This window comes from Nyctibius grandis, chromosome Z (genome assembly GCF_013368605.1).
Source record: "Nyctibius grandis isolate bNycGra1 chromosome Z, bNycGra1.pri, whole genome shotgun sequence".
Lineage (NCBI taxonomy): Eukaryota > Metazoa > Chordata > Aves > Nyctibiiformes > Nyctibiidae > Nyctibius > Nyctibius grandis.
This window is the reverse complement of record NC_090695.1, coordinates 2940677-2967572: the sequence shown is the minus strand read 5'-3', so window position 1 is coordinate 2967572 and position 26896 is coordinate 2940677. Positions and strand designations below refer to the sequence as shown.

General features: G+C 47.9%; 1 protein-coding gene across 3 annotated transcripts in view; it reads left to right on the top strand.

Annotated features, from left to right (window-relative positions):
- Nucleotides 1-2826: 2826 nt before the first annotated feature.
- SETBP1 (SET binding protein 1) overlaps nucleotides 2827-26896 on the top strand; it is a 261399-nt gene continuing 237329 nt past the window's right edge. For all 3 annotated transcript variants that reach the window (XM_068422708.1, XM_068422707.1, XM_068422706.1), the window contains exons 1-2: nucleotides 2827-3252; nucleotides 20238-20898. In XM_068422708.1, the coding sequence (XP_068278809.1) occupies nucleotides 20407-20898 (492 nt within the window). In that variant the 5' untranslated portion in view covers nucleotides 2827-3252; nucleotides 20238-20406. The remainder of the gene's footprint in view (nucleotides 3253-20237; nucleotides 20899-26896) is intronic.

Below are 26896 nucleotides of genomic sequence, written 5' to 3'. Positions count from 1 at the left end.
AAAAGAGCAAAGGTTCACAAAACATTTTTTATCCCAAACTTGTTAGACATAAAACCCCCAATATTTTCTAACAAAGGAAAATCAAAAGTATTTTTTTCTTTTTTCTTTTTTTTTTTTTTGACTATTTTGGTCTATAATTTGGTTTTCTGTGTTAATCCTGTCAAGCCAATTTTTTCATAACCATGTGTCTGCTTATTCCAAGGAGGAAGACGATGGTCAATGGAGCTCTTCAATGCACAGAGTTTTCCTCTCAAAAGTTTTCAAAACCAAAATTCTTCACAGGAAAATTTCACTGGCAGCTCTGCTAAGAAATGTTGAAACTATTTCTTTTTGTTTCATTCAGATACAAAATGACAAAATGTAGCTGCAGTTGGGTGATTTAATTTAAACAAACAAACCTCCCTTCCATGTCAAAGCGCTGATTCAAAATGACAATTCTTGTTTGGTTTCAGTCAGAAATGTCAACATTTTCAGTGTGACATTTTCGATTCAAAAGTTTTTGAGTTGTGTATTTGTTTGGGATGGAGGTGGGGTTGATCTGTTGGTCACCGGGTTTTTGTGTATTTTATTGATTTGTTTGTTTGTTTTCTCCTGTTGGTGGAAAGAGGCAGGAGGAAAGGACCATGAGAGAAGAAGGACAGACACAGCCTGTTGCCTCTACCCAAACTCATGGGTTTGGGATTTTGTAGGCATCATGGTGAGGTCAGTCATACAGAGAGATACAAAGGGAAATAATGACTTGGTGTGATTTTTATCTAGGAGCTTTTCCAGAACGAGTGAGAAAGCACAGGGGGGCTGAGGGCACACACTCACCCATGTAGCTGAGGCTGATGAGGGTTGATGATGGGTATGCTGGCATCTCATGGGCCACACGAATGTCTCCTACCCAGATGGTGCTAGACTGGGACCTGTGTTGTAGACCTGTTGCTACACATTTGAGGGATCGTGGCATATGAATGAGCCTCCATGGCTGGTGGAGGTCAACCCAGGTAGTCCTTGCATTGGTTGAACATTGAATTCAGTTCAATGTGTGGCTGGGTGATGTGGGCCTTGGGTGATGGCCTGCAGGTGCCATTTGTCCCAGAGCAAAGGGGAGAAACTCTGTGTACTTTGAGCCTCTTGCAATGCTCTGGGATGGGGATCCCTATGGCACAATCTCTACAAGGGATCAAACATGCAGAGGTACCCAGGGGGGTACTCCCTACTTCCCCTCAATGTTACCTTCACCTGTACCTTCACACTTCCACAGCTCCATCCCACAAACCTTCCCTTTCTGGTCATTCCTCCCCATCACCTGTGTGATTACCCAAGCAAGCCAACAATTTACTCCTGCGAGTGAAGTTTTGCCAAACTGGCAACCCAAACAGCAGCGTCATCCAGACTGCTGGCAGAGCAAGGGTGGGAAAGCGAAAGCCCAAGGACTTGGATTTTGCACAGCTCCACTGACCCAGAGCTGAATCTGTGCTGTATTTTGGGCAGTGTTACTGCTTCGTGCTAAAAGGGGGGAGAGGCTTTTATCCTTAAAATAGGCGTTGGGAGTCCTTGCTTGTCTCCCGCAGCCCCAGAGAGGGATTCCTCACCTCAGGTCTGAACAGCAGGCACTGGACCCCCAGAATCTCCCACATAGGTCATGAGCCCGCAGGGGCTGCGCTGTGAAAAGGATATGGGGGGGGGGGGGATGTGGGAGGGAGGCGTGGGAGGGGGAGAGGTTGGAGTGGGATAAAAACCACTAGCCTGAGCCTCACCTTAGAGAAGGTTTTTCCTTCTTTTTTCCCCTGCCCCCATCACTGCTTCTGTTGTGTCAGGTAGTGGCACTGTTGAGTACATTAACCCAGGGCTGAGCACTGCAGCCACACCGAGTGTGTGTGTGTGTGCGCTTGATCATTACTATTCTCCCCCCCGCCTCCCCCCGCCCCAGTGCTGCAGGACTCCGGGAGCGAGCGAGAGAAACAGAGGAAAGAGCGAGACGGAGCCATCAGCCCCCAGATCTGCTTAAACAAATCGCCGCCCCTTGCAGGGAGGGAGAGAGGAGAGAGGGGAGGGGGGGGGGGGGGGGGGGGGGAACCAGACCAAAAGACAAAATAAAAGACAGAGAAAGGAAAATCCAGCGGGGAGCAAAAAAGCAGCCCCCAGGCGCCCCCCTTTTCCGAGACTGTACTCTCAGCTGGGGTGTGTGTGTGTGTGTCTGTGTGTGTGAGCATCGATCCCGTGCCCGTTAGGGAAAGGGGGTGTTTTTCCCCCCGCCTCCCCTCTGCCCTCCCCCGGCGCGGCGGGGGGAGCGGGCGGCCGCAGCCCCGCAGCCCGCCGGAGCTCCGGCACCAGCGCGGGGCCGCTCCGGAGACGAGAGAGCCGGGATAAAGGGAGCAGCTTCCTCGCCGCCAAAGCAGCCCTTTTTCTCGTCGCGGGGTTTTCGCTCTTTCTTTCTTTTCGTTGGGGCTTTTTTTTGTGTTTTTTTTTTTCTTAAAAAAAAAATAACTACTCGCCGGGAAAAGCAAAACCGAAAACGCTTCCCCCCCACTTCGCCCCCCTGCAAAAGGCCCCCAAACAACCAACAACAACAAACAGAAAGAAAAAAAAAGCACCCCTCAAAAAAAAAAAAAAAAAAGGAAAAGAAAAGGAAAAGCGAGAGAGCCAGAGAGACAGAGACAAGCTCCATCGATTTCAAATCCAGGATTTTATCCAGTGCATTGATTTTTCTTCTTTTTTTTTCTCTCCTTTTTTTTTTTCCTCCTTCACCCCATTCTTTCACACACCCCCTTCTCCTCCTTCCCACCCCCCTTTTCCTTTCCATTTTATTTTAGATCCTGCTAAAATTAGCCGGGACTGCTCTGGGTGTTGCGTGTTAATTTGATTTACTCCGGGATTCCGGCTTCCAAGACGCCATTTTCCCCCCTTTCTCGCTCTATCTTGCTCTATTTATCTGTCTATCATTTATCTGTCGAGCTATCTATCCTTCTGTCTGTCCGTCCATCTCCCTCTCCCCGGGTGCCTTCCCTCCTCCCCCCGCCCTCCTCCCTCTCCGCTCTGCGTGTGCTGCGCGGCCGTGCGCTCCCCTAATCTGACAGATGAACACCGCCATGGGTTTGCCGCAACACAAGCAAAAGCACCTTTGGGGGCTGTGGCGAGGGATTGAAACCGGGATCTAAAAGAGAAGAGACAAGAAAGGGGGGAAATCCGAGGGAGGAGGAGGAGGAAGAAAGAAGAAGAGGAGGAAGCTGCTGAGAAGACCCCGCTGCCGTTTTGGGGATATGGGTTAGTAAAAAAAAAAAAAAAAAAAAAAGAAAATTAAAAAAAAGGCAACAAAAAACCTGAGCCATCGAGGAAAGGTCTGTCTGGATGATCCGGATTGCAGGAGGGTCTTACCCCTCACTCTTTTCCCTTCCCCCCACCCCCCCCCGCCTTTTTCCCCTCTGCATGCAAAAGTTAATGTCGTCTCCTTTTTTTTTCGTGTTGTGACTTTGCAATGGCGCGGAAAGGGCTTTATTTATTGGGGGGGGATATTTCTCCGCTGTGCAATGCATGCGAGTCCTCCTCTCCCCCTCCGACCCCTTCCCTCCCCACGCTTTGTGGCTGGGGGGGGGGTGTGTATGTGTGTGGTTGGGGGTGGGGGGGTGCGGGTGTAAAACCGTGCTACTGGGAAGGGGTTGCAATTTTTTTCGGAGTTTGTGTAATGTATTTGCCCCCCTCCCTTATGTCCCCCCACCCCTTTGGTAGGCTGTATGTGTTTCCCCGACGGTGCCGGGGGTAGGTGGCAGCTATGTGTGTGCGTGTGGAAAGGAGAGGCGGGGGGAGACCCCCGCCCCCCCCGGTTCGTAAATTGCAGGTTAAGTGGAGCTAGAGAGCAACGTTGTAACCTTATGGGGATTTTTGTGTGTGTGCGTGAGTGTGTGTGAGTGTGAGGAGGGGTGGGGGGTCCTTGTGTGTGCGCGGGGGTCCGCGGTGCTCGGCGCTGGGCGCGGAGGGGGGGGGGGGGGCGCGGTGCTGCCCCGGGGCGGCCGCGGCCCCGGCGCTTGTTTTGACATTGAAAAGGACACGCAGCCCCGAAAAGCGACAATTTGCAGGAGCAAAGTGTTGGGGGAATAAGGGGGGGGGGGGGGGGGGGGCAGTAATTAGCAATGCGGGACCCCCCCGCCAGCTCCCCCTGCTCAGTGCCGAAGTGAGGCGCGTTATAATGGTTATTAATAAGCCGGTGATTGGGGACCCTGGTGCCCCCCCCCTTCCCGGGTGGAAGTGGAGTTCAGCTTTGAGCGATTTGAATATCGCCGATATTATCGGGGGGGGGGGGGGGGTATTTGGGGGGGGGGGGGGTGCAAAACGCACCCTGCCGCTGCGGGCGGCTATTGTCACCTCCAGCCCTGGCGCAAGGCTCCCTGCCCACCTCCGTGCACACACACTCACACTTACACACACACTCGCACACACACTCTCACCCCTTCCTCGCCGGGTCTCCCCGGTGGGCAGCGGGCAACCAGGTCCCTCCGGTGAGGCGGGGGCCCCCTCCCGCCCCTCCTTCCCGGTGTGTGTGAGTGAGTGTGAGCGTGTGTGTGAGCGTGTGTGTGTGCATCACAGCGGGCACCGGCGGTCCCCTGCGCTGCCTGCCCCCGCCCGTGTGTATTTATGTGTCTAAAAAGGCAGTTGAGAGAAGGATTTCCGATTCGTTTCCGCTTCAAATAAACGGCACTGATAATCTCGGGCCTGACGCCTGATGCTAAAAGGGCATTTCGCCGACAGGAGCCGGACCTGGGGAGCGGTCGCCTGCGGGGAGGTGTGGGGGGGGGACCCGGCCCGGCCACCCCCCGGCGGGCAGGTCCCCCGTCCCCCGTGCGGGTTTGCGTGGGGAGATGCGGGGGGGCTTCCCCGCGGGGGAGGGGGATATGGATGGGGGGGTGCCAGGGGAGGTGGCCGGGGGGCACTGCCCGCCCACCCCGGTGCCGTGGGGTGTCGGTGCCCCCGCCCCGGGCTGGGGGTGTGTGCCGTGAGCACGGCGAGGCGAGCTGGGCACTGGGAGGAGTCCGCCACAAGCGAATGCGGCCGGCGGGGAGGGAAGGGGTGGGGGGAGATAGGGGGGAGACGGGCAAGGCTTCTCCCCCCGCGAGCAGAGGTGTTTCATTAGCCGCGGTGGCCCTGCCGGGGCCGTGCCGGGCCGTGCCGGGCCGGGGCGCGGGGGGGACCCGCCGCGTTGCCTTATATGTCCGTCTGTCAAACCGCGAGGGATGTGCGGGGCGAGCGGAGCGCTGAGCCCGCTGGTCCTCTGCTGTCGGGGAAAGTGGCGTGATCCTTTCCGTATTGACAGGAGGATTTCAGGGGTGAAGGGCTGCTGGTGAATCCAACCCCGTGTGGAGTATTATGGACCCAAATGGGAACAGTTATTGATCCGACAGCCCCTGCAGCTGAGGACTGACCCGCTGCGGGCTGCAGGAATGATATAACCGGCCGTCTAATGTTAGGCACCGATAGCATGAACCTGAGGAAACAAGTGTCTAGGACCTTTTATCATAGATGGGAGAAAAAAAAAATGCCTATCAGGGAAAACGTGCAAGTGGCTGTTTCACGCACACCTTCCTGCGCTTCCTCGGCCTTCGCTGAGACTACTGCCCTCGGTCAGGAGCTACTTCCACTCAAAGGAGAAACATTTTTCATCTGCACTTGTTGTTTTTTTTTTAGCTGAAAGGAGAAAAAACCCCTCCAAACAATATAGTTGTACTTTAATCTCTGCTCTTAGCTCAGAAGGGTTATGTAAAAGCCGGGGGGGGGGGGGGGAAGCAGAAACACTCAGTGAATGGAGACTTCTCTTCCATCTCATATTGGCTTTGGCGTTTTTTTTTAACTTCTCAGACTCAAAGTTTTAATTGAAACCAGAAATCTATTGAGAAGTAACTGAGCCAAGAAAACCTCTGTTTTCTCTGCAACTAGGGATGGGGAATAAATAATTTTTTGCTGATGTTATTTCAAGTTGTTTGAGCTCTTTGGTTCCTGCCAAAAAGCCCAGCATAGATTATTAACACATTATCATTTTAGGAGGATGCACTCTCTGAAATGTAATAAAATGGTGTGTTAGGTTTGTGCAGAGCCATAAACTATGCTAGTTGTTGGCAAACGAAAGAAACAGTGGCCATGATTTATTATTAATAATAATCATAGCTGAGCTATTTAAGCTTGAGTTGATATTTATTGGGTTTCTCTACCGAGGTTCCTCAGTATCATTTCCAATAATGTACTTTGATTAAGCTGGGAACTGTTCTTCTTTAATAACTGCTGTTGCCCACATGCTTAATTAACTCAAGGAGTTAAATGCTTGAAAAGGTCCAACCACCATTTTTTTTGGCTTTGGGTGATGCTTAATCTCCTCTTCTGCTCTGTTGTGACCCACCCTTTGAGCTCCTTTTCCCCAGCACACACATCTCTTAGGTGTAAGTGCCAACTTACCAACAGGACCCTTGTTTTCCATTACAAGATTTGAGTAATCCCAGTTTCAGTGACTTTTTTTGCCCTCTCAGTAGGGCTCAATTGCTCACACATAATCTTTCCCTTCTGTTTTCTTTCCCCTTTGGACAACACCCTCCAGGACTGAAAAACTCTTGCCTTGTGCTCGGAGACTTGCAATTACACAGCAATTTTGACTCTTGACCCAACTAGTAGCAAGAAAGGCTATTGTCTAATGAACCACGTAAAAACAGTTCTGGGATCCAACGGATTGCTGTGATGGAAATGAAAGCTCTCCCAGTGAATTGATGACTGATTTGTTTAACCGTATGCCTAGGCGGTCTTTCTTGCTCCATGTTAACTCCCCATCTCTGGAGTATCTGTGATCTGTGGGTCTGCGATGATGTTGAAAGGCAGCATTAATAACTGCCAAGATCTGCTCCATGATGCGTTGCCCGCAGTAGGGCCAACTGAACAGGCTTAAAGCCATGTTCAAAAAATTCAGCATGTCATTTTTGTCTACCATAACATGCACGCATGCGGGGGTTTGAGTGCGAAAGTGCCGCGATCAAGCATGCATGTGATGCTGAGAGAAGGGCGACGAATCTGTGCATAAAAAAAATAGGTGGTCAGATGAAATCCACGGCAAGATCTAGCCTCACTGATGGAAAGCCCAGGCACTCTTAGGGCAGCAGCAATCCAAGGTTCAGAGCTAGTCCAAATCCTAGGAAGAAAGGTGAGAGTCTGTGGGAGAACTGGGAGAAGGTTCCCAGTATTTTGCTGCAGGGCTTGTGGTTTCTACTGGGGCTGGTTTTGCTGCTATTATAGGTTCTGTTCTCGTTTCTTTCTCTCTTTCCAACTTGATAAAAAAAAAAAGGTGTTTCCTTTCCCATTATTATTGTTGAGGAAATAAAATGACTCATCCTTTTAGGAAATTGTCATCTTGATTAAAGATGTGCTTTAAAACCCCTCAACTCCAGTTTTTAGCCTGGGGGACTGTCATATCTGAAAACTTTTGAGGTTGGGATTGCTTTGCCTCCTGATACCCGCATGAAATCTGGTTGCAAGTGTGTGTTGCTATCACAGTTGCTTCTGAGGTGCACTCAAACCCTTAGAGATGTTTTTTTTCTCCTTCTCCCAACGTGAAGGCTTCACCTGATGTGCCTTCAAAAGTTCATTGCATCTTTGGACCTGCTTAGAGATCTGCTGGATGCTGTGAACAAGTGCAGTTCCCCAACAGACACCTGGATTCTGCACTCACGTTTGACTGGTCATAGTGAGAGCGAAGCGAGGGGGATAAATAGGTGAGGGCAGAAAAAAAAGGAAGGCAAAATAATTTCTTAAATTGAATAAAAGCAGTGAGAGAATAATGCAGCTTGTCTTTCAGAGCTGATGAAATGTCTGAACAAAGTAAGGGGTGGCAATTTCTGTTTATCAGCTCTTGAGAGGGAGTGGAGTTAGGGCCTATTTTTCCCTTTTGGAGTTACTTTGCAGCACAAATTGTCCAAACACAATGATGAGCTTTTCCTGTAAGCTGTGGGGCAGCTGGATATGAAAAGCAATCTTCTGACATTATTTCATTTAAGCTTTTGTTGTCTTTTATGAAAATGAAAATTTCAAAGACTTCTCAGGTTAGTCACCTCTCTCTCTAAAAGGCCAAATCAAAACTCTGGACCTCAAACACCCTGAGGATTGGGAGGATTTGATCTAGGCTTGATTATGATCTTTACAGCGCTAGTTCACTTCCCAGTCTAGCTGGAGATCTTTGCAAGGTCTCCGACCTCTGTATCTCTAGATCTTTACCTGGGTGCCTGTCCGCCAACCCCGTGTGCTGTTGGCAGTGTGTGGCAATGACCCTGTTAACTTCAGATGTGAAAGGGAAAGTGATGGGACTGAAGCACAGGTGACAAACCAGGAAGGTGGCCAGAGAAGTACTCCGTGAATACAGTCACTTGTGTTGCTCACAGATCCCAGGGTCATGTTTACTCTTGCTTATGAGTGGGGACAGTGGCGTGGCCCATGTATGTGTCCATCCAGCGCAGGAGTCTTGCAGGTCAAAAAGGAGTTGTGCAAATGACAAGGATGAGCCTGAGCTGTCCTTCCTATGTAGGGCTGGTGAGTCTGATGCACTTTTTTGAAAGCAAGCTCAATGTGTGGAAAAGCCATGCACGAGGAGACCAATTTCCATGCAAACACAAGGTCAGAAGGTGGTGGCAAGGTTCTGACCTGCCCTGGTGAATACCAGAGCACAGCGTAGCCAAAGGCTTGGCTCTGAAGTGCATGATATATTGGGATGCAAATGCCTGGCAGAGTTGGGTGCTGGGGTTGTGGCTAAATGCCGTTGTGGGGACAACTTATTCATCTTCTCACTGCCTCTGAAGGAGTGAATTCCTGTCCCTGTAAGAGTTGCTGTGCAGTCCTGGGCAGTTAAGGGCTCTATGAATGTGACAGTGATGAGAGCAAAGTTTCCTCTACTGTAGTACGGTATCTCCAGTAATAGTGCTTCGGAAAGCTGTTCAAAAGAATGTGTGGTAGGCAAGCGTGGGGTAACCCAGGACTCACTTAAATACCTCAAAATTAGAGATGGGTTGAAGATCGGAAGCCTGAGGTTTTATTTTACTTTGAAATTTTTGTTAGCCTTAACCTTTAAAACTGAGAGATACATATGTATACAATGAATCATTCTGTTTCTGTCCTGGTGTTTTAGCGGATGGGGAAGTTGGTTTTAAGATGGAAGGGAGAAAATGATGATACTCAAACCAGAGGTCAAGCTGCAAGGCGTTACAGGCATGTCTTTCCTCCATATGAATCCACATATCCTGAATATCCTACTGATGTGATTTCTGAGACTTGGACACTGGCCTAAGTTCACTGTGTGTTTCCATACCCAGCATATTCTGAAGTGATGCAGTGATCCATGCCTACCTCTCCTTGAGCCTTGATGAATTTTTGGCTTTGGAGAATGCAATGGGGTTTCCACCGAAACTCCTCTGAAATCCTATTAGTTTGCTAGACAAGGAAATTCTTTCTGTAGTTTTTTCTTTTTTTTTTCCTTCTTTTTTTTCTTTTTTTTTCTTTTTTTTTCTCTAAAGCCTTCCTATGGACCTCTATAGTGGGGATTCAATAGAATACTGTACAGGGGAATAATTCTCTGCTGAATTCTTCAGTTCTTTTTCAGAAACGATCAGAGACATGAAGCTTGACTGGGGGAGTTTAGGAAGTGTTTGGACAGGATTGTATACATGTAAAGTACTGTAGCACACATCTGGGCAAAAGTGTTATTATATATGTCCATTGTTCCTAAGGTTACAAAACAGTTTAAAATATTAACCCATATATTCACATCCTTGTAGCTTCCATAAAACTTCACCTAATGGACTGAAAAATGTCATCCTTTCTCTTTACTTGATGGCAATTTTCTTCCTGAAAGGCTGAGTAAATTCTCTCCAGCTGTCACTTGTTCTTTTTTTTTTTTCCCCCTCAATTTATTCAGAAAAAGTGAGGGTGGGAGAAGAAGAGGAAACACTTTTCCCTTTTAAATTATTCTAACCACATGATTTTAAACAGGGCAGAAGTCTAACCTGCCTGACTTTGAGCTGATAAATGGATATAAAAATAGGGCTTGTTGAAGGCCTCTGTCTTCTTTTGGTATGTGAGGGGGAAAAAACAGTGGAGGTCATGGTTTCTGAAGCCATGAGAAATTAAGTGTCATTGTAGGCATCCTAAAGTCAATGGAGATCTTTTAGACTGTTGGATTAAAAAGAGATGCACTGTGCCTACAAATCCTGCTGATAAGTGTCATAAATGGCATTTGCTGTAGGTGTTGGCTTATGTTAGATCCTGGTTCTGTGTCATAGGAGGCAGTCACAGAAATATAGGTCCTGCTCCTCCATCCTTTTGTCAGAGTTGAAGACACATCTGCTCTTAAAACATGCTGCCTTTTAAGTGTGGCTTTCAGGACAGAACACTTTCTTCAGGCTTAGCTCAGTGAACAGGCCTCCCAGGGCCTTAAGGAAAACCTCTGAAAAAAATAGTATGAGCAACAATCAAAATAACAATAAGCTGCAGCGTGGCCCTAGGTAGGAACTGGGACCCTGTTCAAACCTGCATCCATCCCCATCTGGGGAAGAGTGGTATGGATGTCTCAATTCAGGGGTATCTTGACCCATTGGAGCCCACAGACCAAACTTTGCTTGATTGGGATCTAAGCGAAGGACTCATTAGGAAACAGAGACCCGTATGTCATCAATGGAGAGAGGAGGCACCCATGACTGACTTGACCTTAGACTCCCCCAAATTCTGACCCCATCTCAACCTTTAACATCCTCCTGAAGTGACTGGCTTTGCAACGGAATAAGAACCCAAAGTTCTGGTCCTGCTTGAATAGGGATTTGAGCCGTGAATATGGTGCTCCCGATCCTATTTGCCGCCTCTGATGTGTGCAACGCCGCACAAAGAGCACAATGAAGCAGTTCAGCTGGAGAGGCCTTTCGGGTGTGCAGGTACTCATCAGGCTCTTATCTCCTGTCTGACTCAACTTCTCCCAGCACTTCTGTAACCGCTTTCTCTTCAGCCTCATTAGGGGCGAAGCTAGTCCTTTCCTTTGCCCGTAGCAGCTGTCGGTTATCTTGCCTTTATTCCTGGCCTCGGGTCTTCCCACCGGCACGCTCCTGACTAACCTTTATACCTCTTGACGTTGCTGTTCTGGCACCGTGGGCTGCTCTTTGCCCTGTGCACATCCAGCTGCATCCACTCGTGTCCTGCGCTGCTTTTGCCTCCTTCTTTTTCTTCTGCAATCCATGAGGCTTTAAGGGCATTTCTTGTTTTGCTGGCCCACACTCTCTCCTCCCTCCAGCTGAAAGACTGATACGTTCTGGAAGGCAAAGCAGTCTCAATGCCTTCAAGTACCCCAAATTGCTTCTCTTCTTCTCGCATGACCTTTATATGCCCTACTTCCCCACAGTCCCCCCTTGATGCTGGGGATGCTTGGTACATTATACAGCAGCAAGCAAGACATCACTGCTTACTCAGCATGGAAACACACAATGCAAGCCTGCATGGGCAAAATCCAACCTTTCTTATTCCTAGTCTCATTTGAAGCATGCAGAATTGAGTAACGTGGGGTGTGTTGTTTATGTAGCCTCTAGACTGGGCACAGGATAGATCCTGGACTGAAGCCTTTTTGGTCCTCCTTGTGCCATCACTTACGGCTCTGAGGAATGGATGCTGAGCCAAGACTTGGTGCATTCCCTGTCAGATGTGTTGTTTTATTTTATTTATTTCTCTGTTTTTCCTGAAGGGAGGGAAAGCTGGTGTATTTGGCACTTGTGCAAGCAAAAATGAAATAATGGTGGAGGGAAGAAAAAAGAAAAGGAGGAAGGAAGAGTCCCATGGCAGCAGTGCTAAATAAAAGCAAACCTCTCGTTAATGATTTATATAGAGAAATAATTTTCCACACGTTTCAGGGTGCAGAGGGAAATGTTTGATCAGAGGGAGAAGGAGAGATTATTGCCCTAGCACGACAGTATTAGAAGGAGGCTACTGTGTCTGATGGCAGCTCTCCAAGAGCAGAGTCGATCTAGGAAAGTTTGGTAACACAGATGATGGAATTGTGCAGGCTTTTGCTTTCTGTGGCTGGTTTCTGTGCCAATAACCTTTCCCTAAATACCCATAAAACTTTCCATTTGTAGCCTGGAGTGACTGCCACTGCCTCCAGGATGGTGCACTTGGCAAGAGCTGGCTAGAACGGAGTAAGCATTTGAAGTCCCTTTCTCGTGCATGTTGACACTTTTACCCAAAGAGTTTTATGGCTGTTTTTAATGGAATAAGTTTTAGCCTGGTAGTGGCACACACTGCTGCCCTGAGCAGAGTGCTCAGGGTATTCTCTTGGATCATCTCAGGAGTCACCTTTGATTATACATCACGCCGAGCATGATGATGCTTGGCCTGGGAGCTCAGCAGGCTGGTGTTGACCTGACATAGTCAAATCTCCTGGCTTGGCTCTTTGTGTTGTAATGAGCAGGAGCACAGTTGGCATCTCATCCTGTTTTCTAGTGTCCCGGAGGCCTAATCTTCACAAGAGTGATGGGTAAAAGTGACAGACTGACTCTTGATGTCGTTGGGATCAAATGCTGTTCCTTGATTCAGAGATGTAAATCCTTTGAACTGAGCCCAGCTTCATGGCAGTCCTGCAGCAGCATTTGTCTCGGAGGGCACAATTGGGATGAGGCCAGTCCTTCAGAGATGAGAAGTCAGCATGAGGAGGTGTTTACAGGTCTGATGGCTGTACTTCTTTCCCCGCCACCCAGATACACCTCTGTGAGTGAGTAGATTTATAAAACCTTGGCACAGTTCTCAGGCAGGAGCTTGTAAAAGTCCTTGGGCAACATGATGGGCATCTCTCCTCCTTCCACAGATGGGTGCTTTGCTACGCTGGCTGTTGCCACAGCTGTACCTTGGGCAGTATTGCTTTTATGGGCCTTGTGATTTATGGCCGCGTCAGTTGTTTAATCATTCAGTTGGCCCTCCCTTCAGCGCTGTATGATAGTTAGTTACTTACACAGAAAGGTGACTATCTGATCTAATTATGGAGCCTCAAACCTAATTATGGAGTCAAATATGATTCCTAATCTATTCTTAATGTCTCTGAATTGAGAAGACAGATACACACGTGTGTAATGTGCACACTTACATGCCTCTGTAATTATGGATATGCTTGGGGTCTCATTTATTTCTGTCTCTTTATCTTGGGGGGAATGCTTGCAGCCTCATCTGTCTGTGAGAGTTCTTTGGGTTATCTTGTCTTTTCCCCTCCAGCGTGGCTTTTCCTGTCTCCCTTTGCCAGGCTTGGGCACACCGAAGCAGAGCCATCAGTCAGCGTTACTCGGTCACGCTGGTGGAGGTGCAGAGGGCTGGTAGCACTTGGACTCAAGAGCAATCTGATGGAAACAAGTGAAGATTAAATTTCTGCTGTTCTGTTAACTGCCATTAATCCTTGTTCCTTGTTTTCGTGTGGATAGACCACACCTGGGAGAGCTTGCATCCTTTCTCTTCAGAGAAAGTCCTCACATAACCCATGCAAAATCAAAGGCAGAGGTGGAAGGGCTAGAACAAAAGCAGTGTTGGAGGCAGGGGGACCATGTGGAGAGGAACCACCTTTCTTCTTCTAATTCACCCTCTTAATGAATCACATGCCTTAGTAAGTTATTTTTATAGATAATCTGTGGATTACAGGCATTCACATATGGTCATTCCACTCGCAATTGTTCTCATCGGTTGAGGATCTCATACTGTATCTGTTGTATACCCAGATCTATTTTACACATGTCTATATCCAGGTATATCTTATAGATGGGAATTTTAGAAGTGTGTTTAAAATTGTCATTCAGTAGAGAGACCAATTTGCCCAGCACTGGCAATACAGACCAAATAATACATCACAGAAGCACAGAATGGTTAGGGTTGTAAGGGCCTCTGGAGATCATCCAGTCCACCACGCTGCTCAGCACAGGGTCACCTAGGGCAGGATGCTCAGCGTTGTGCCTGGTTGGGATTTGGACATCACCAGGCCATCTCTGACTCTTTATTAAGAGATAACATTTATTTATTTTGGTTGGAGGGGAAGTCCTTCTGCGTTGTTTCTGTCCTAATTGATGCAAGACGGGTGAAAGGGAGAGGCTGTTTCCTATGGGATCTATAGTGTGGATGGAAAATAGCTGTCACAGTCATATTTCCAGCTCCCTGCCAAAGCTGGGTTGTTCTTTCAGAGTATCATGGCCACAGGAAGTAACTAAGGCTGTGGTCCAAAGATGTGATAGATCTAGCTCCAGGGCTCTGAACAGCACTTCAAATACGCTACTGATGCATAATACTGATCCAGTATAAACTCATTGGTTCTCTTGGTTCAAATTTGTCCAAAAAAAATTTGCAGTGACTTAATTTTATCCCAGCAGACTTTGTATTGCATCATACTATGTCACTTGTCTGCACCACGCTGGCCTTATGGCTCACAAGTTTTACCCATCCTCTGGAACTGCCTTTAAGTCGGCATGAAGAAAGGCTTAACCCTCGCCTTGTGTGCTGTGGCCCATTCGATAGAAGTGTGAGCAGATGCCTGTTCCTGATCTGCATCAAACTTGTGCTGCTGGTGATCTGGCAGCGCACAGACCGTGACCACAACCACACTTGAAATTCCTAGTTTTTTTGCAAAGCAATAATGAAGAAATAGGTTGGTTTGGTTTTGGGTTTGGTTTTTTTTTTTGTATTCCTAATGTGGGTTAACTGAGTTCAGCGTGGCTTGCTGCATGCCAGGCTGTTGGGTTTTTATGTCCCATGATGTATTCTGAAGTTTCACTGACACTTCTCATAAAAGCAGGTTTCTGACCAAAACTTTCCCTCGGGTGTATTGTGGGTAGTCCATTGGCCTCTGCCCCAAAGGCAGCTGCGTTTCGGCGGTGGCATGTATAATCAAGGAAGCAACCCTTGGGAGTCTTCGGAGTGAAAGGTGATATCTCATCATTAAATGTTGCTGTATAGTCTCCAGTGCTTTGTGGTGAATGGTTTTAAAAAGATGGAGTGTAAAGAGGCTTCCAGGATTTCTGATATCTTGCAGAGACTAAGGATTTAACTGTATGTCACATGAGAGAATGTGAGATCCAAAGGCAACATGACAGACGTGGTGTTCGAGAAGATATGGGCTCCACTTCACGTTCACTATGACGCTCTCAGAGCCGTGTCTCAGTTTCTCCTCACTTGAACCTGTTCAATAGAATTTTTTTTTCTTTTTCATCTTAAGGCATTTTGGACTCCATGGATAAAACCAAAGCAGGCTCAGTAGGTACAGTCATGGCTGGGATTACTGTACTATGGGATTTGGGGAGCATCTCTTAATACTGCTCCAAGGTCTCTTATGGTGCTCCCGTTCCTTGAGCAAACCAGAGCAGCAGCACAAACGCTGGGCAGCTGAACCTCACTTGCTTGCATGTGTCTAATCAGCATTTGCTTGTTACTAATGTGGTTGCTCCTGTGCATAGAGCAAAAGCCATGCCAAGTATCATAGCCACTTTCACTTCATAGAGAATCCCAAATAGGTGGCTTTCTCGCCCCTGCTGTGGGCTCTCACCTCTGTTTTTGTCCTCAGCAAATTTTCAGTTTAATCACTTTACATCCCTGGCATCTGAATACTTGCGAGCAGGAGTAGTTGCCTGAGTCAGGAGAAGGGAGCGTATTCAGAACTCTTAATGGGAGGCATCTAGTATGACCCAAAAGGAGGTCTTGTACTTCAGGCCTTTGCCTCCAGAAGTGTGTGTGAGGTGCCCAGAGGAGCTGATGGGAAACATGAGCCTCAGTAGCAAGGCTGAGCACGAAGGCGTTTGATTATTTCTCAGTACTTACCAGAGGAAGCGTGAATCTCTTCCTAATTAAGAGCTAATGCCAACTTCTGTGAAATTTCTTGTCACTCACCTGTGAATTATCCTCCTCAAATTTACCTTGACTGCAGGAAGCCTGCTAGCGGTAACACCTTCCTCTGGGAGCTTAATTTGGATGGTAAAACACCTCTGTAGTTGCTTATTGAGTAGGACTTGATGCTGGTGAGGCTGGGAGGCCTGGAAGGGCAGTTTGGGTGAGCACTTAAAAGTCTAGACAGCCCCCATCTCTCAGGTGTTTAAAATAGAGCTAAAGGTCTCCCGGAAAATCTGCTTCCTCCTTGGATTTCCAGAGCTGCACATTGCCAGCTAAGGCAGAAGAGATGGTGGAGGAAAAGTGTTCATCTCCTTCCCTTCCACGCTTCTGCTCTCAGGCAGTCTGGAGGGGGGAGGTGGGGGGGTTTCCAAAGGAGGTTACACATTCAGAAGCCTGAAGTGAGGTTTCCTAATTAGTCAAAGCGCAGGTAGCCTGCCCAAACAAGAAAGACAAGTACAGTGTCCCTGCACCCAAGTCATTTAGCTATTAACCCTGCAGGAGAGTAAGGAGATACCTAAAACAATGACCCTGTTAATTCTGCGTGGCGTTTGAGTGCAGGGTTATTTGTTACTACCTGCGGGTCTGGTGATGTCATCTGCAGGCTCTCAGCAGAACAGGAGGCCAATATTGTCAGGTGGGGTTTGAAGGTGGATTTGGCATGAACTCACCTGACACCGGTGTAATGCAATGACTTTTTATTTGTCTGTTGCTTATTTCTACTGACCTGGAGCTGCACAGCCAAGCAGGGATGAGTGTTTGGGCATCATGACCCAGAACTTGGGTCCAAAACCCACAACCAGACTTTGGAGCAGAAACCTGGCTTTTCATTCATCCTGAATAAAACATTACCCAATGACTCCAAACCTGAAAGACCCTTCCCAGCTTGGAGCCGTCAGTTTTATTTCAGCTCCCATTCAACACAGGGTGCCAAGTGGGTTGGTTTATGACACTGGTGGCTGTGGTCCCTTCCCTGCACCCTCGGTGGCTGCAAACTCATCCTGCTGCCCTAGATGCTGTCTGCCAGAAGCCTTCTCTTTCTTTACCAGCAGCGAGAGAGGTTAAAAGCCTGTGGGCGGAGGCCAGCACAGAGTGCCCATTGTACGTGCGTGCATACCAGAGCAGTAACTCCCTGGAATGCTGCACCGCCGAGCTTTTACCACCTTGTGTTTGTGTTGCAGCCCAGGAGTGTGTGTACATTGCGTCCCTCTCCTAGGAGATTAACAATGCAAAATGGCAGATAGATAGGACGGCCTTTTTTTTTTTTTTTTGATTGGACCGGTTGGATCCCATCACCTCCATAGGCACAAAGGAGAGGCAAAGTGCAAGGTTGGTCAATTAGGTGGAGCAGCTCCATGCAACTGGGTGGCTTTAATGTACTAATTGCATTAGTAATTAGTGACTACCACATGGTAAACACTTGGGTTCAAAACTATGTAAGGGCATTAACTAACCCACTCTCCAATGGGTTTGAATGAGGTAAGTGTTATCCTTGTTTCACAGGAGGTGAAATGAAGAGACTTGCTGATCCCAGGGTGAGTCAAGACAGGCGTGCATGAGACCTAGGATCTGTTAGTTCTTCAAGATCACTTTAAATGAGACCAGTGGCAGCAGCTCTGGGAAAGAAGTCTCCTCCCTATTGCCAGAAGATGTGCAACTTAAGCATAAGTGTTTTTATGGTGTACTTCTATATACTATGAGCTAGAGAAACTACCTCTTAAAGCCAGATGGCTGTTCAGGCTCCATGATAGTTCTTTCTTTTTTTTTTTTTTTTTTTTCTTTCTTTTCTTTCTGCTTGGGCTGTCAGCTTGTGCTATTTATGGGAACTTTATTTGAATTTGTGTCTGCTGGGACCTGGATGGAGGTCACCCAATGATTTCATGGAGCTCTAGGATGCTTAGGACTTTCCATTAGTAGCCATATGTGCCAGGGTCAGACGAGTGACCCATGGCCATACTGCACTGGAAATGTGGGTATATAACTAATACAAGGTGCTTGTTATTACTTCTTTTTGAGTTTTAATCTCAATATATTTTTAAAAAGCAGGGAAAAAAGCCAGTGGTACAGGGACATGTGCTTTTTCTTGGTGAGCTGTGCTTTAAAGTAGAGTAGTCTACACTGATAATGCTGTTATGATTTGGTGATAGGTAGCAAGATCATTTGTCTGTCCTTTACGGTTTATTGCTAGTAAGAATGACTGGGGAAATCCCTGGCTCTGCTCAGATCTCGCTTGCAGTTGGTCGAGGGGTGGGGTTTGGCAGTGTAGCAGAGCTAATCTAGCAGGGAGCTACTACTGAAAGAGTAGGTCTGCACCCCCAGCACCTACTGCTGGCAGTGCCTTCTTGTTTCCTTCGCTGTATGCCAGAAGTGATACTTCTCTGACCCACCGGGTTTAGCTGTTTCTGCTAAAGCAGCAGAAAATATCTGTTTCTCTCTGAGATATTCTTCTGCTAATTTTGTAGCCTAAACTGGCTTGCCATGATGGGCACTGAGGGGTGGCTACATGGGGGATTTTAGGGAGGGTGTATGAAAGCACCTCAACAACTTTAAATACACCCTACATGTTTTTTTTTTTAACCAAATGTTCGATATTTGTCTCAGCCTTTCTGTGTCATTGGGTGATACATCTTTTGCCTCAGTTGAACAAACACATCTTCTCCCACTAACTTTGGCCGAGACTTTGTAAGGTACTGAGTACAAGTGTTTCCATCTCAAAGGGTTTGATCTGTGATGTTTTAAAGAAAGCCCACATTTGAAAGGATGAGAGAGCAGTCTTTGCTTCAGTCAGCCCAAGCCTTTGCCACAGAGCAGCCATTCCCAAGGGCATGAGGAATTCTGGAAAACATTGAGGTTAGCTTTCGTCCATTGCCCTCAATACTCGAGTCCCTGATATGCCCTGCAAGAGACCCAGGTGGATCCTCCTGCACTTCCAGCATCCCAGGGAGCATCTTGGGCTGCGGACAGTGTGTGCCTGGCCCAGTGTGTAATGAATAATTCATTCAAAGCAGAGTCCCTCCCAGAAGAGCTGGCAGCTGAGGACATCCCTCTCCAGCCTGGGAAGTGGGGAAATAGGGAGTTTGAAACTCTTCTGCCTGATTCATAGGGCAACACCATGTTTTCTGTGCTCTGATCACTGGGTTATTGTTTAACCTGAGACGATGTGCTGGTTTTGGCTGGGGTAGAGTTAATTTTCTTCATAGTAGCTACTATGGGAGGTTCAGGTTAGACATTAGGAAGCATTTCTTCTCAGAAAGGGTCATTAGACATTGGAAGGGGCTGCCCAGGGAGGTGGTGGAGTCACCATCTCTGGAGGTTTTTAAGAAAAGACTGGACATGGCACTTAGTGCCATGGTCTAGTTGCCATGGTGGTGTCAGGGCAATAGTTGGACTCGATGATCCCTGAGGTCTCTTCCAACATGACTGATTCTGTGATACTGTGGGGCTATGTTTTGGCTTTGTGCTGGAAACAGTGTCTTTGCTGAGCAGTGCTTACACTGAGTCAAGGCCTTTGCTGCTCCTCACACCACCCCACCAGTGAGGAGGCTGGGGGTGCACAAGATTTTGGGAGGGGACACAGCCAGGACAGCTGCCCCCAGTTGACCAAAGGGATATTCCACATCATATGACGTCATACTCAGCATATAAATCTAGGGGGAAGGTTGGCCAGTCCTCAGGGACTGGCTGGGCATCAGTCAGTTGGTGGTGAGCAATTGTTTTCATTTGCATCACCTCTCTTTCTTGGGTTTTATTTTTCTCTATTATTTTCCTTTTCATTACAATTTTTTATTATTATTATTATTATTTTATTTCAATTATTAAACTGTTATGTCAACCCATGAGTTTTCTCACTTTTACTCTTCCAGTTCTCTTCCCCTCCATCCCTCTGGGTGGGGAGTGAGCGAGCGTCTGTGTGGTGCTTAGTTGCTAGCTGGGGTTAAATCATGACAGGCAAGCATCTGCCTCTATTTTTTTTCCCCCTCTAAAAAACCCTGTGACAGCAAGCACTTCGAAGTAACGAGGAGGTTTGTGGATGGGTGTGGAGAGCTGGTTGCCCCCTCATTTATTTTCCAAGTCCAGAGTTGAAGGCGTTTGCATTTATACACCATTTTTGGGGGTTTTTTTGATATCCATTTTCATCAATTTAGTAATACATGTGGCTGTCGGTCCTTGCTTTGTGGTACCACATCCAGCCCTCAGAAATGCCGTCCAGCCTTGGTTCCCATTTTGCTTCAAGGAAGGCCCTTGAGGTACTGCAGGGGAAGCCCAAGCATGCCCCATTTCAGTCATCTCCACACTCGCATTCGACCTGTGTGCGCGTGCTAACTTCCTTTTTTTCTTCTCCTTTCTTTTGACAGTGGCAGATTTGGTCTCTTCTGAGCTCCTTGCAGCCTCTGGGCGATCGGGACGTTGAATTTGGTGGACAGTTACCATTCATTCCCTGGGATCGTACCTGCACTTGCTCTCCTCATCCCCTCCCACGCTCCCCTTCCCTCTGATAAAACTCCAGGGCGTTGCAATATTGCTATGGAGCCCAGGGAGACTTTGGGCAGCTCCCGGCAAAGGGGGGGCGAGGCAGACTTTCTGCCAGCCACTGTCACCTCCGCAAAGCCACCACCTGCCTCCAGCTGTGCAGGGGAGACGATGCTGCCTGCAACGGGCTCGGGGAAAGGGATCCCGGTGAGCGGCGAGAGGCTGGAACCTGAGGAAGAGGATGAGCTGGGTTCTGGGAGAGACGTGGATTCCACTTCCAACGCGGACAGCGAGAAATGGGTGGCGGGAGACGGCCTGGAGGAGCAAGAGTTTTCCATCAAGGAGGCTAACTTCACGGAGGGGAGTTTAAAACTAAAGATCCAGACCACCAAGAGAGCTAAGAAGCCCCCAAAGAACTTGGAGAACTATATTTGCCCTCCTGAGATCAAAATCACCATCAAGCAGTCTGGGGAGCAGAAGCTTTCCAGAGCTGGGAAAAATAGCAAAGCAGCTAAAGAGGAGGACAGATCACACTCCAAAAAGAAGGTAAGGCCTATTCTTTGCTGTGTTTCCCCTTTCTCCTGAAAGCAGAGGGAGAGGGTAGGATAAAACCTGCTCAAACAGTTTGTGTCTGAGGCATAACCCCTGCAAGGTTTGCAAAGCCCCCCGCTTGGTCGTGGAGGAGGTAGTACAGAGCGGGGTATCACCCGGCACCGCCGCGTACGCTGCGAGGATGATCTTGAGCTATGCTTCAGATGAACCAGTTGGGAAGGGATCAAAAGTTCAGCTGGGCCTCTTCTATTTTTGTGCGTAATTGAGATTTGAGATTAATCATTACACGAGCAATAAATGAAGGAGCCTGCTTCTAAACTGCTTTGTGTCTGAACGCTAGTGCTCGAGGCTTTTGGCAGTTAAAGCTTTTGACTACATTTTAAAAATACAGGTATGTGCACGGCAAACAATTGAATCCATTCCTGTATACCGGGCGAAGGGCTCCATTATTCTTGATTACAGCATTGTGCTAGCAACACTATAGTTATGCTTCAGAAAATACTTCCATTATAAGTCTCATTTTCTTCCAGATGCGTATCATTTTCTTGAAATATCCTTGTGGAGAGAAATTTTTGGTACTTTAAGCTTGGGTAAAAAAATGATCTTTTTATTTTTACTTTTTAATTTAGTCAAGGAGAGGAAGAGCGAGGGGAAAAGAAAGAAAATCCTTTCTTTGTATGAGCTGTTTTCACGAGCACCCTATTGTTTTTCTGTTGGCTTGATTTTTCAGTTATGTCCCCTTCACTTAGACTTTAAAACAAATTCATTTCAAGCGTTTTAAGCAGCACTGGTGAGGGGAATGACACCTGGTGACTACTCATGTTATTTTGGGTGTAGTGGTGTTTTCTGTCCTAAGCATTAGACAAAGGAGCTTTGGTCGGGTTGAGGCTTTATCACAGCACAAATACTTCACCTCTGCCTCCTAAGCAACATGCGGGCATCATGATGAGTTCAGACTGGAACCCAGATTTGATGAAAGGCTCATGAATATCTCCAAAACCTGGACAAATTTATCTGGGATGTAGGCATCCACTGATTAGAGCTCGGGGCATGACTTGGCTTTCCTGCTCGTGCAGCTTGGATCCCTCGCTGTGCAGAAGGTCCCCACTTCTCCCATACCTTTTATGGGAGATATATGATAGATGCTCAAAGGGCTACTTGAAGCCTGGAGGAGGCTGATTGCCAACAGCTCTCCCTGGAGACAGTCTTCTTGGCAGACTAACTTAGACCAAAATTCTGATAACTCTAAATCACTTTTTGAAGCATCAGCATTTCCCAATGACTCAAGGAAGAGTCCAGGGAGATTACCATTGCTCACTCTGAGAGTATTTCTCTTAGAAACTGAACTTGAAAAAAAAACCCCACCAAAATCAAGGGGATTTTTTTCTTAGAATCCTGCTAAATTGCATTAAATAGCCTCTATTAAGAATAGTGTAGCCAGCTGGTCTAGAGAAGTGATTGTCCCTCTGTACTCGGCACTGGTGAGGCCGCACCTTGAATCCTGTGCCCAGTTCTGGGTCCCGCACTTCAAGAAAGATGTTGAGGTGTTGGAGCGAGTCCAGAGGAGGGCGACCAAGCTGGTGAAGGGTCTGGAGGGTCTGAACTACGAGAAACAGCTGAGGGAGCTGGGATTGTTTAGCCTGGAGAAGAGGAGGCTCAGAGGTGACCTTATTGCAGTCTACAACTACCTGAAGGGAGGTTGTAGTGGAGTGGGAGTCGGCCTCTTCTCCCAGACAACTAGCGATAGGACAAGAGGACATAGCCTCAGGCTTCGCCAGGGGAGGTTCAGGTTAGACATTAGGAAGCATTTCTTTACAGAAAGGGTCATTAGACATTGGAAGGGGCTGCCCAGGGATGTGGTGGAGTCACCATCTCTGGAGGTGTTTAAGAAAAGCCTGGACATGGCACTTAGTGCCATGGTCTAGTTTACATGGTGGTGTCAGGGCAATGGTTGGACTTGATGATCCCAGAAGTCTCTTCCAACGTGGTTGATTCTGTGATTCTGTTTTCAGCACAGCAGAGGTTTGGCCCTATAATACACTGAGAAAAGATTTTCCCACCTACTGAGAAGGATGGAGTGTCTTCTTAGCACTGAGCAATGTCTTATTTCCCTTCCGTTTCCTCCCTGAATACTTGCAGAGATCTCAGGGGAGCTAGCGGTTGTGTGAGACCATGCTCAGTGATAGTAAACGTGTCACAAGCAAGACCTCCGTGGCCGTGCAGGGAGAAAAAAAAAGTCTTGTAAACCACTGCCTGCTGTGCGTGGACCGTGGAGAATATGACTCCTTAGAAATTGGAGCTTTCATTTCTATTTGCTACCCAGTCAGATGGGTATGGAAGGTATGTTCATTCCTCCATGTGGCCATCCAAAAAGGTTAAATAAATAAAGCTATCTGTAAGGAAACTGTGTGCAAAAATAACCAACCCCAACAGCAACCAAAAAAAAAAAGCACCTTGTAGAGTGGTTATACTCAGGGTGAGACTTTAATTGCAGAAAGATAAGGAGTTTGAAAGAAGCGGATCACAGACCAAACGCGGCTGCATCCAGCTTGCACTTGTGCCGTGAGGTCCGAGCTGGCTGGTGCTGTGTTCGCACCCTGCGCACAGGCTGGAAGCGCTTTGGGACAGCACTGGCCTAATCTGACCATTAAAATAAAACAAACCAAACCAACCAAACAAAAAAAAAACCCAGCAGGTGGATGCTGTGAGCAGATGGGGAGAGGGCTGCTGCACCGGCGCATCCATTAGCATAACACCCAACGGCTGCCGTGCGGCAGCTGCTGAGTCGGGGCCGGGGCAGAGAAGTCCCCAGCAGGGATCTGGAAGACCCCAGTGCTGTGATCTCAAGGGCTCTGATGCCTGGAGATCTGCAGCCTGCATCACCAGGATGGTGAATAACCTGCATCCCTTCAGCCAAAGGGTTTTTGCACACAAGTGCCCCTTAGCTTGTGGGCTGCGGGATCAGGGCTTGGCTGTGAACATCTTGTATCAAGCGGTGATGAAAGGGAGAACAGGAGAGGGAGGTTGGAAATGGGTGGGAAAAGGGCTCCAGTGCTGGCAGCGTGATTGCTTTCATGGCTGGTGCATGTGTCTCATGTCAATTATGGAGAATTTTGGGGAGGGATATTTAGGAGGAAACAGCGAGTTGAAACTCGAATGGAGCTGAAGCCGTCTGGTCCACCTGTGGGTCTCCCTGGGAGGGAGGAGCATGCAGGTACCTTCTGCATGTATTTGCAGAACTGTTGAGAGCTGTGGTAGTGGTTAAAAAAAAAAAGTGATTGTCACATTTAAATGATGCTGGCGGGTTTGATATTTCAGAGTTAGGCGGTTTGATTGCCTGTTGCTTTAATCAGCACAAACTCCAGAAAAAGCAGCTACCAGCAGCAGCAAGGAACAACACATTGAAACCAGTGGGGCAGATCTTCAGCTGGCATCACTCCACTGACCTCCGTGGGTTTTTGCCGGGAGAGTTTGGCCTGATGTGCACATTACCCTTGTGCATGGGAGCAGCATCAGTATTTGAGTTTACCACCTCGCTTGTGGATGCAGGGCAGGTATACAGGCCCCACAGACCCGTATGTAAGGATGGAGAGCTGAGCATAACCTGAGCTGCAAGTGCCATGCTCATGTCTCTGGTGGGTGGGAGCAGTTGTCCTGCACCTCGTGGAGTAGCACCTGCGTTTATCTGTCCCCCTGAGGAGGAGAAAACTCCATCGGGACTTGAAAAAATCACTTAAGTTTGCTGCACAATAATTTCAACCACATCTCCAGTAGTCCCCAGTGCTTCGAAATACCACTTCAGCATTCTTACAGGAGTTTCAATACACACGGCACAGAGAGCAAGTAATGAAAACATGGAAGCAATTTAAGTAACAGCATGTGGGTACACAAAGGACTGGTAATGCCAGCAATGTAAAAAGGGGCTGTGAACTGGGGATGTAGCATTTATTCAGTGGCCACTTAGGAAGGAAGAAGATATGCCTGTTCCTAAGCTTTCCACCACTCTGCTAATTAGGCAACAGGGGCTAGTGCCTGATTTCTGAGGCTGTGGTCCAGGGAGCGGCAGTGATTAGGAGGGGGCTCTGTGGAGAGCCACGCTGCTCATGTGCTGAGGCCTGTTTTTTTTTGCCTTTGATTCCAGCTGCTACACTACATTAAAAGATGTAAACATGCATTAAATACTTTCCTCATGTTGCTTTTCCGTGTGAGCAATCACCCCGGGGATGTTATCATGAACGGGAGGGGAGGGAATCGAGGAGAGGATCTTGCTGGGTGCGGTTGCTGATGCCCCGGAGCGGGGAAGGAGGCAGGGGGTGAGAGACCATCAGCGTTGGGAACCTGTGCTCTGCCGGCTTGAATGCTTGGCTGCAACCCAGCGACTTTTGGGGTTTCTTTTAAGTGGTGACCATGCCAAGTTTCACATCAGCTTCCCCTTCTCGAAAATAAGAGCAGAGGTAGTTTCCTAACCCCTTTCCTGGGGCTGCTCGGAAGGTGAATCGTAGCTTGGGCTGTCCGTGCGGCTGTTTGTGTGGCAACTGGAAAGTGCACAAACGCTCTGTAAGCGTTTGCTCTTATTTCAACCCTTCGGCGCCTGGGGATGGAGTGGGCTGAACCCTTGCCACTTCTAAACCCACAAATGGCTCCATTTCATTTAGTCTGATTGGAGAGGGAGGGAAGAAAAAAGCCAGGAGCCCAAAGGATGTCCTGCTGGCCTGTTGGCAAGCCCCACAGCTGCTGCTCTCCCACCTGCAGCAGGGTTGCTCAAGTCCAGTGTCCTCAGCATCACTAAAGGTGCCTTTTCCTTCGGATAAGGAAACATGATGTCAGTCTGGAAGGGCACTGAAAGCGTGGCACCAAATGCAATGAAGTAATCCATCAGCATTCCCTGCCTGTCATGTAGCATTTAACGAGCCCCAGATGAGCAGTATTTCCTTGGTTTTGTTTTACTTCCTTTTTCCGCCCCCCTCCCTGCATTTGCTGCTCTGTTTTCTTGTGCCTGCAAACACTTCGTTTTCCACCCCCTTCTTTCTTTAAGCATAGCCTGACAAAGTTTCTTTGGAGCTTCCATCATACGCATAATGTCCTGCTTCAGGGGACGTAAAGTCATTTTTTTTTTTGTAATTATTATTGCACTGGGGTTTTTTGAGAGCTTGGGATGGGTGAATGCATTTTATTGCTGAGAGATAAGGGGCAGCAAGTCAATTGGAAGTAAAACTTCCTTGTGTGCAGTCAGAGGAAACTCTATCCTTGGATTTTCTTGCAACATTTTTTTTTCCCTTTGAGTTCCTGTAGATATTTGCCATTTCTCTGCAGAAAGGGGTTCTAGCACTTTTTTCCCTTGAAATTCACTTCATTGCCTTCCTTTCCTCTGCCCACCCCCCCCCACAACTTTCTCCCAGTTCACCTTTCCTTGAGGACTCTCTCATTTGCGTGCTTTCCCCTTTGCACCCCTCGTTCCTCCAGAAGATCATGAACGCTTCCCCCCTCCTCCTTCCCCCTTCTTTGCATCGCTGACTGCACATTGCACTTTCCCTCCAGGTTCTCATGTGCATCCGCAGCTCTTGTCGGATTACCCCTGTGCTGGACTCCTCTCCCTGATGATTTGTGTGCATGATCATCCAATTGCTCGTAGTGCATGCTTATTCCTCTCTGCTAAGGGCATCCCCGTGTGAGATGCCCTCTGAGTCAGCTCTTCCTGTTACGATCCCAAACGTGGCTTGGGGAGTTGATGTAAGTGCTTGCTCCCTGTGCTGTGTGTGGCTTAGAAAGGAGAAGAAGGCACTTGGGCATTTGTGGTGGTACCTTCTTGAAGTGGCAGGCTTTGATTTACAGCTGCTTTTTTTTTTTTTTCCAGAGAATGGAGCCTCCATAGCCCCTTCAGCTTGGACCTATTTCTGTGCTGTTTTGGTCCCCACTCTTGCTTAGCAAAGCCTTGAGGCTGCTCTAAATGACGCTGGTGGCAGGTACCCAAAGCTCATGCCAGTAGTGTAGA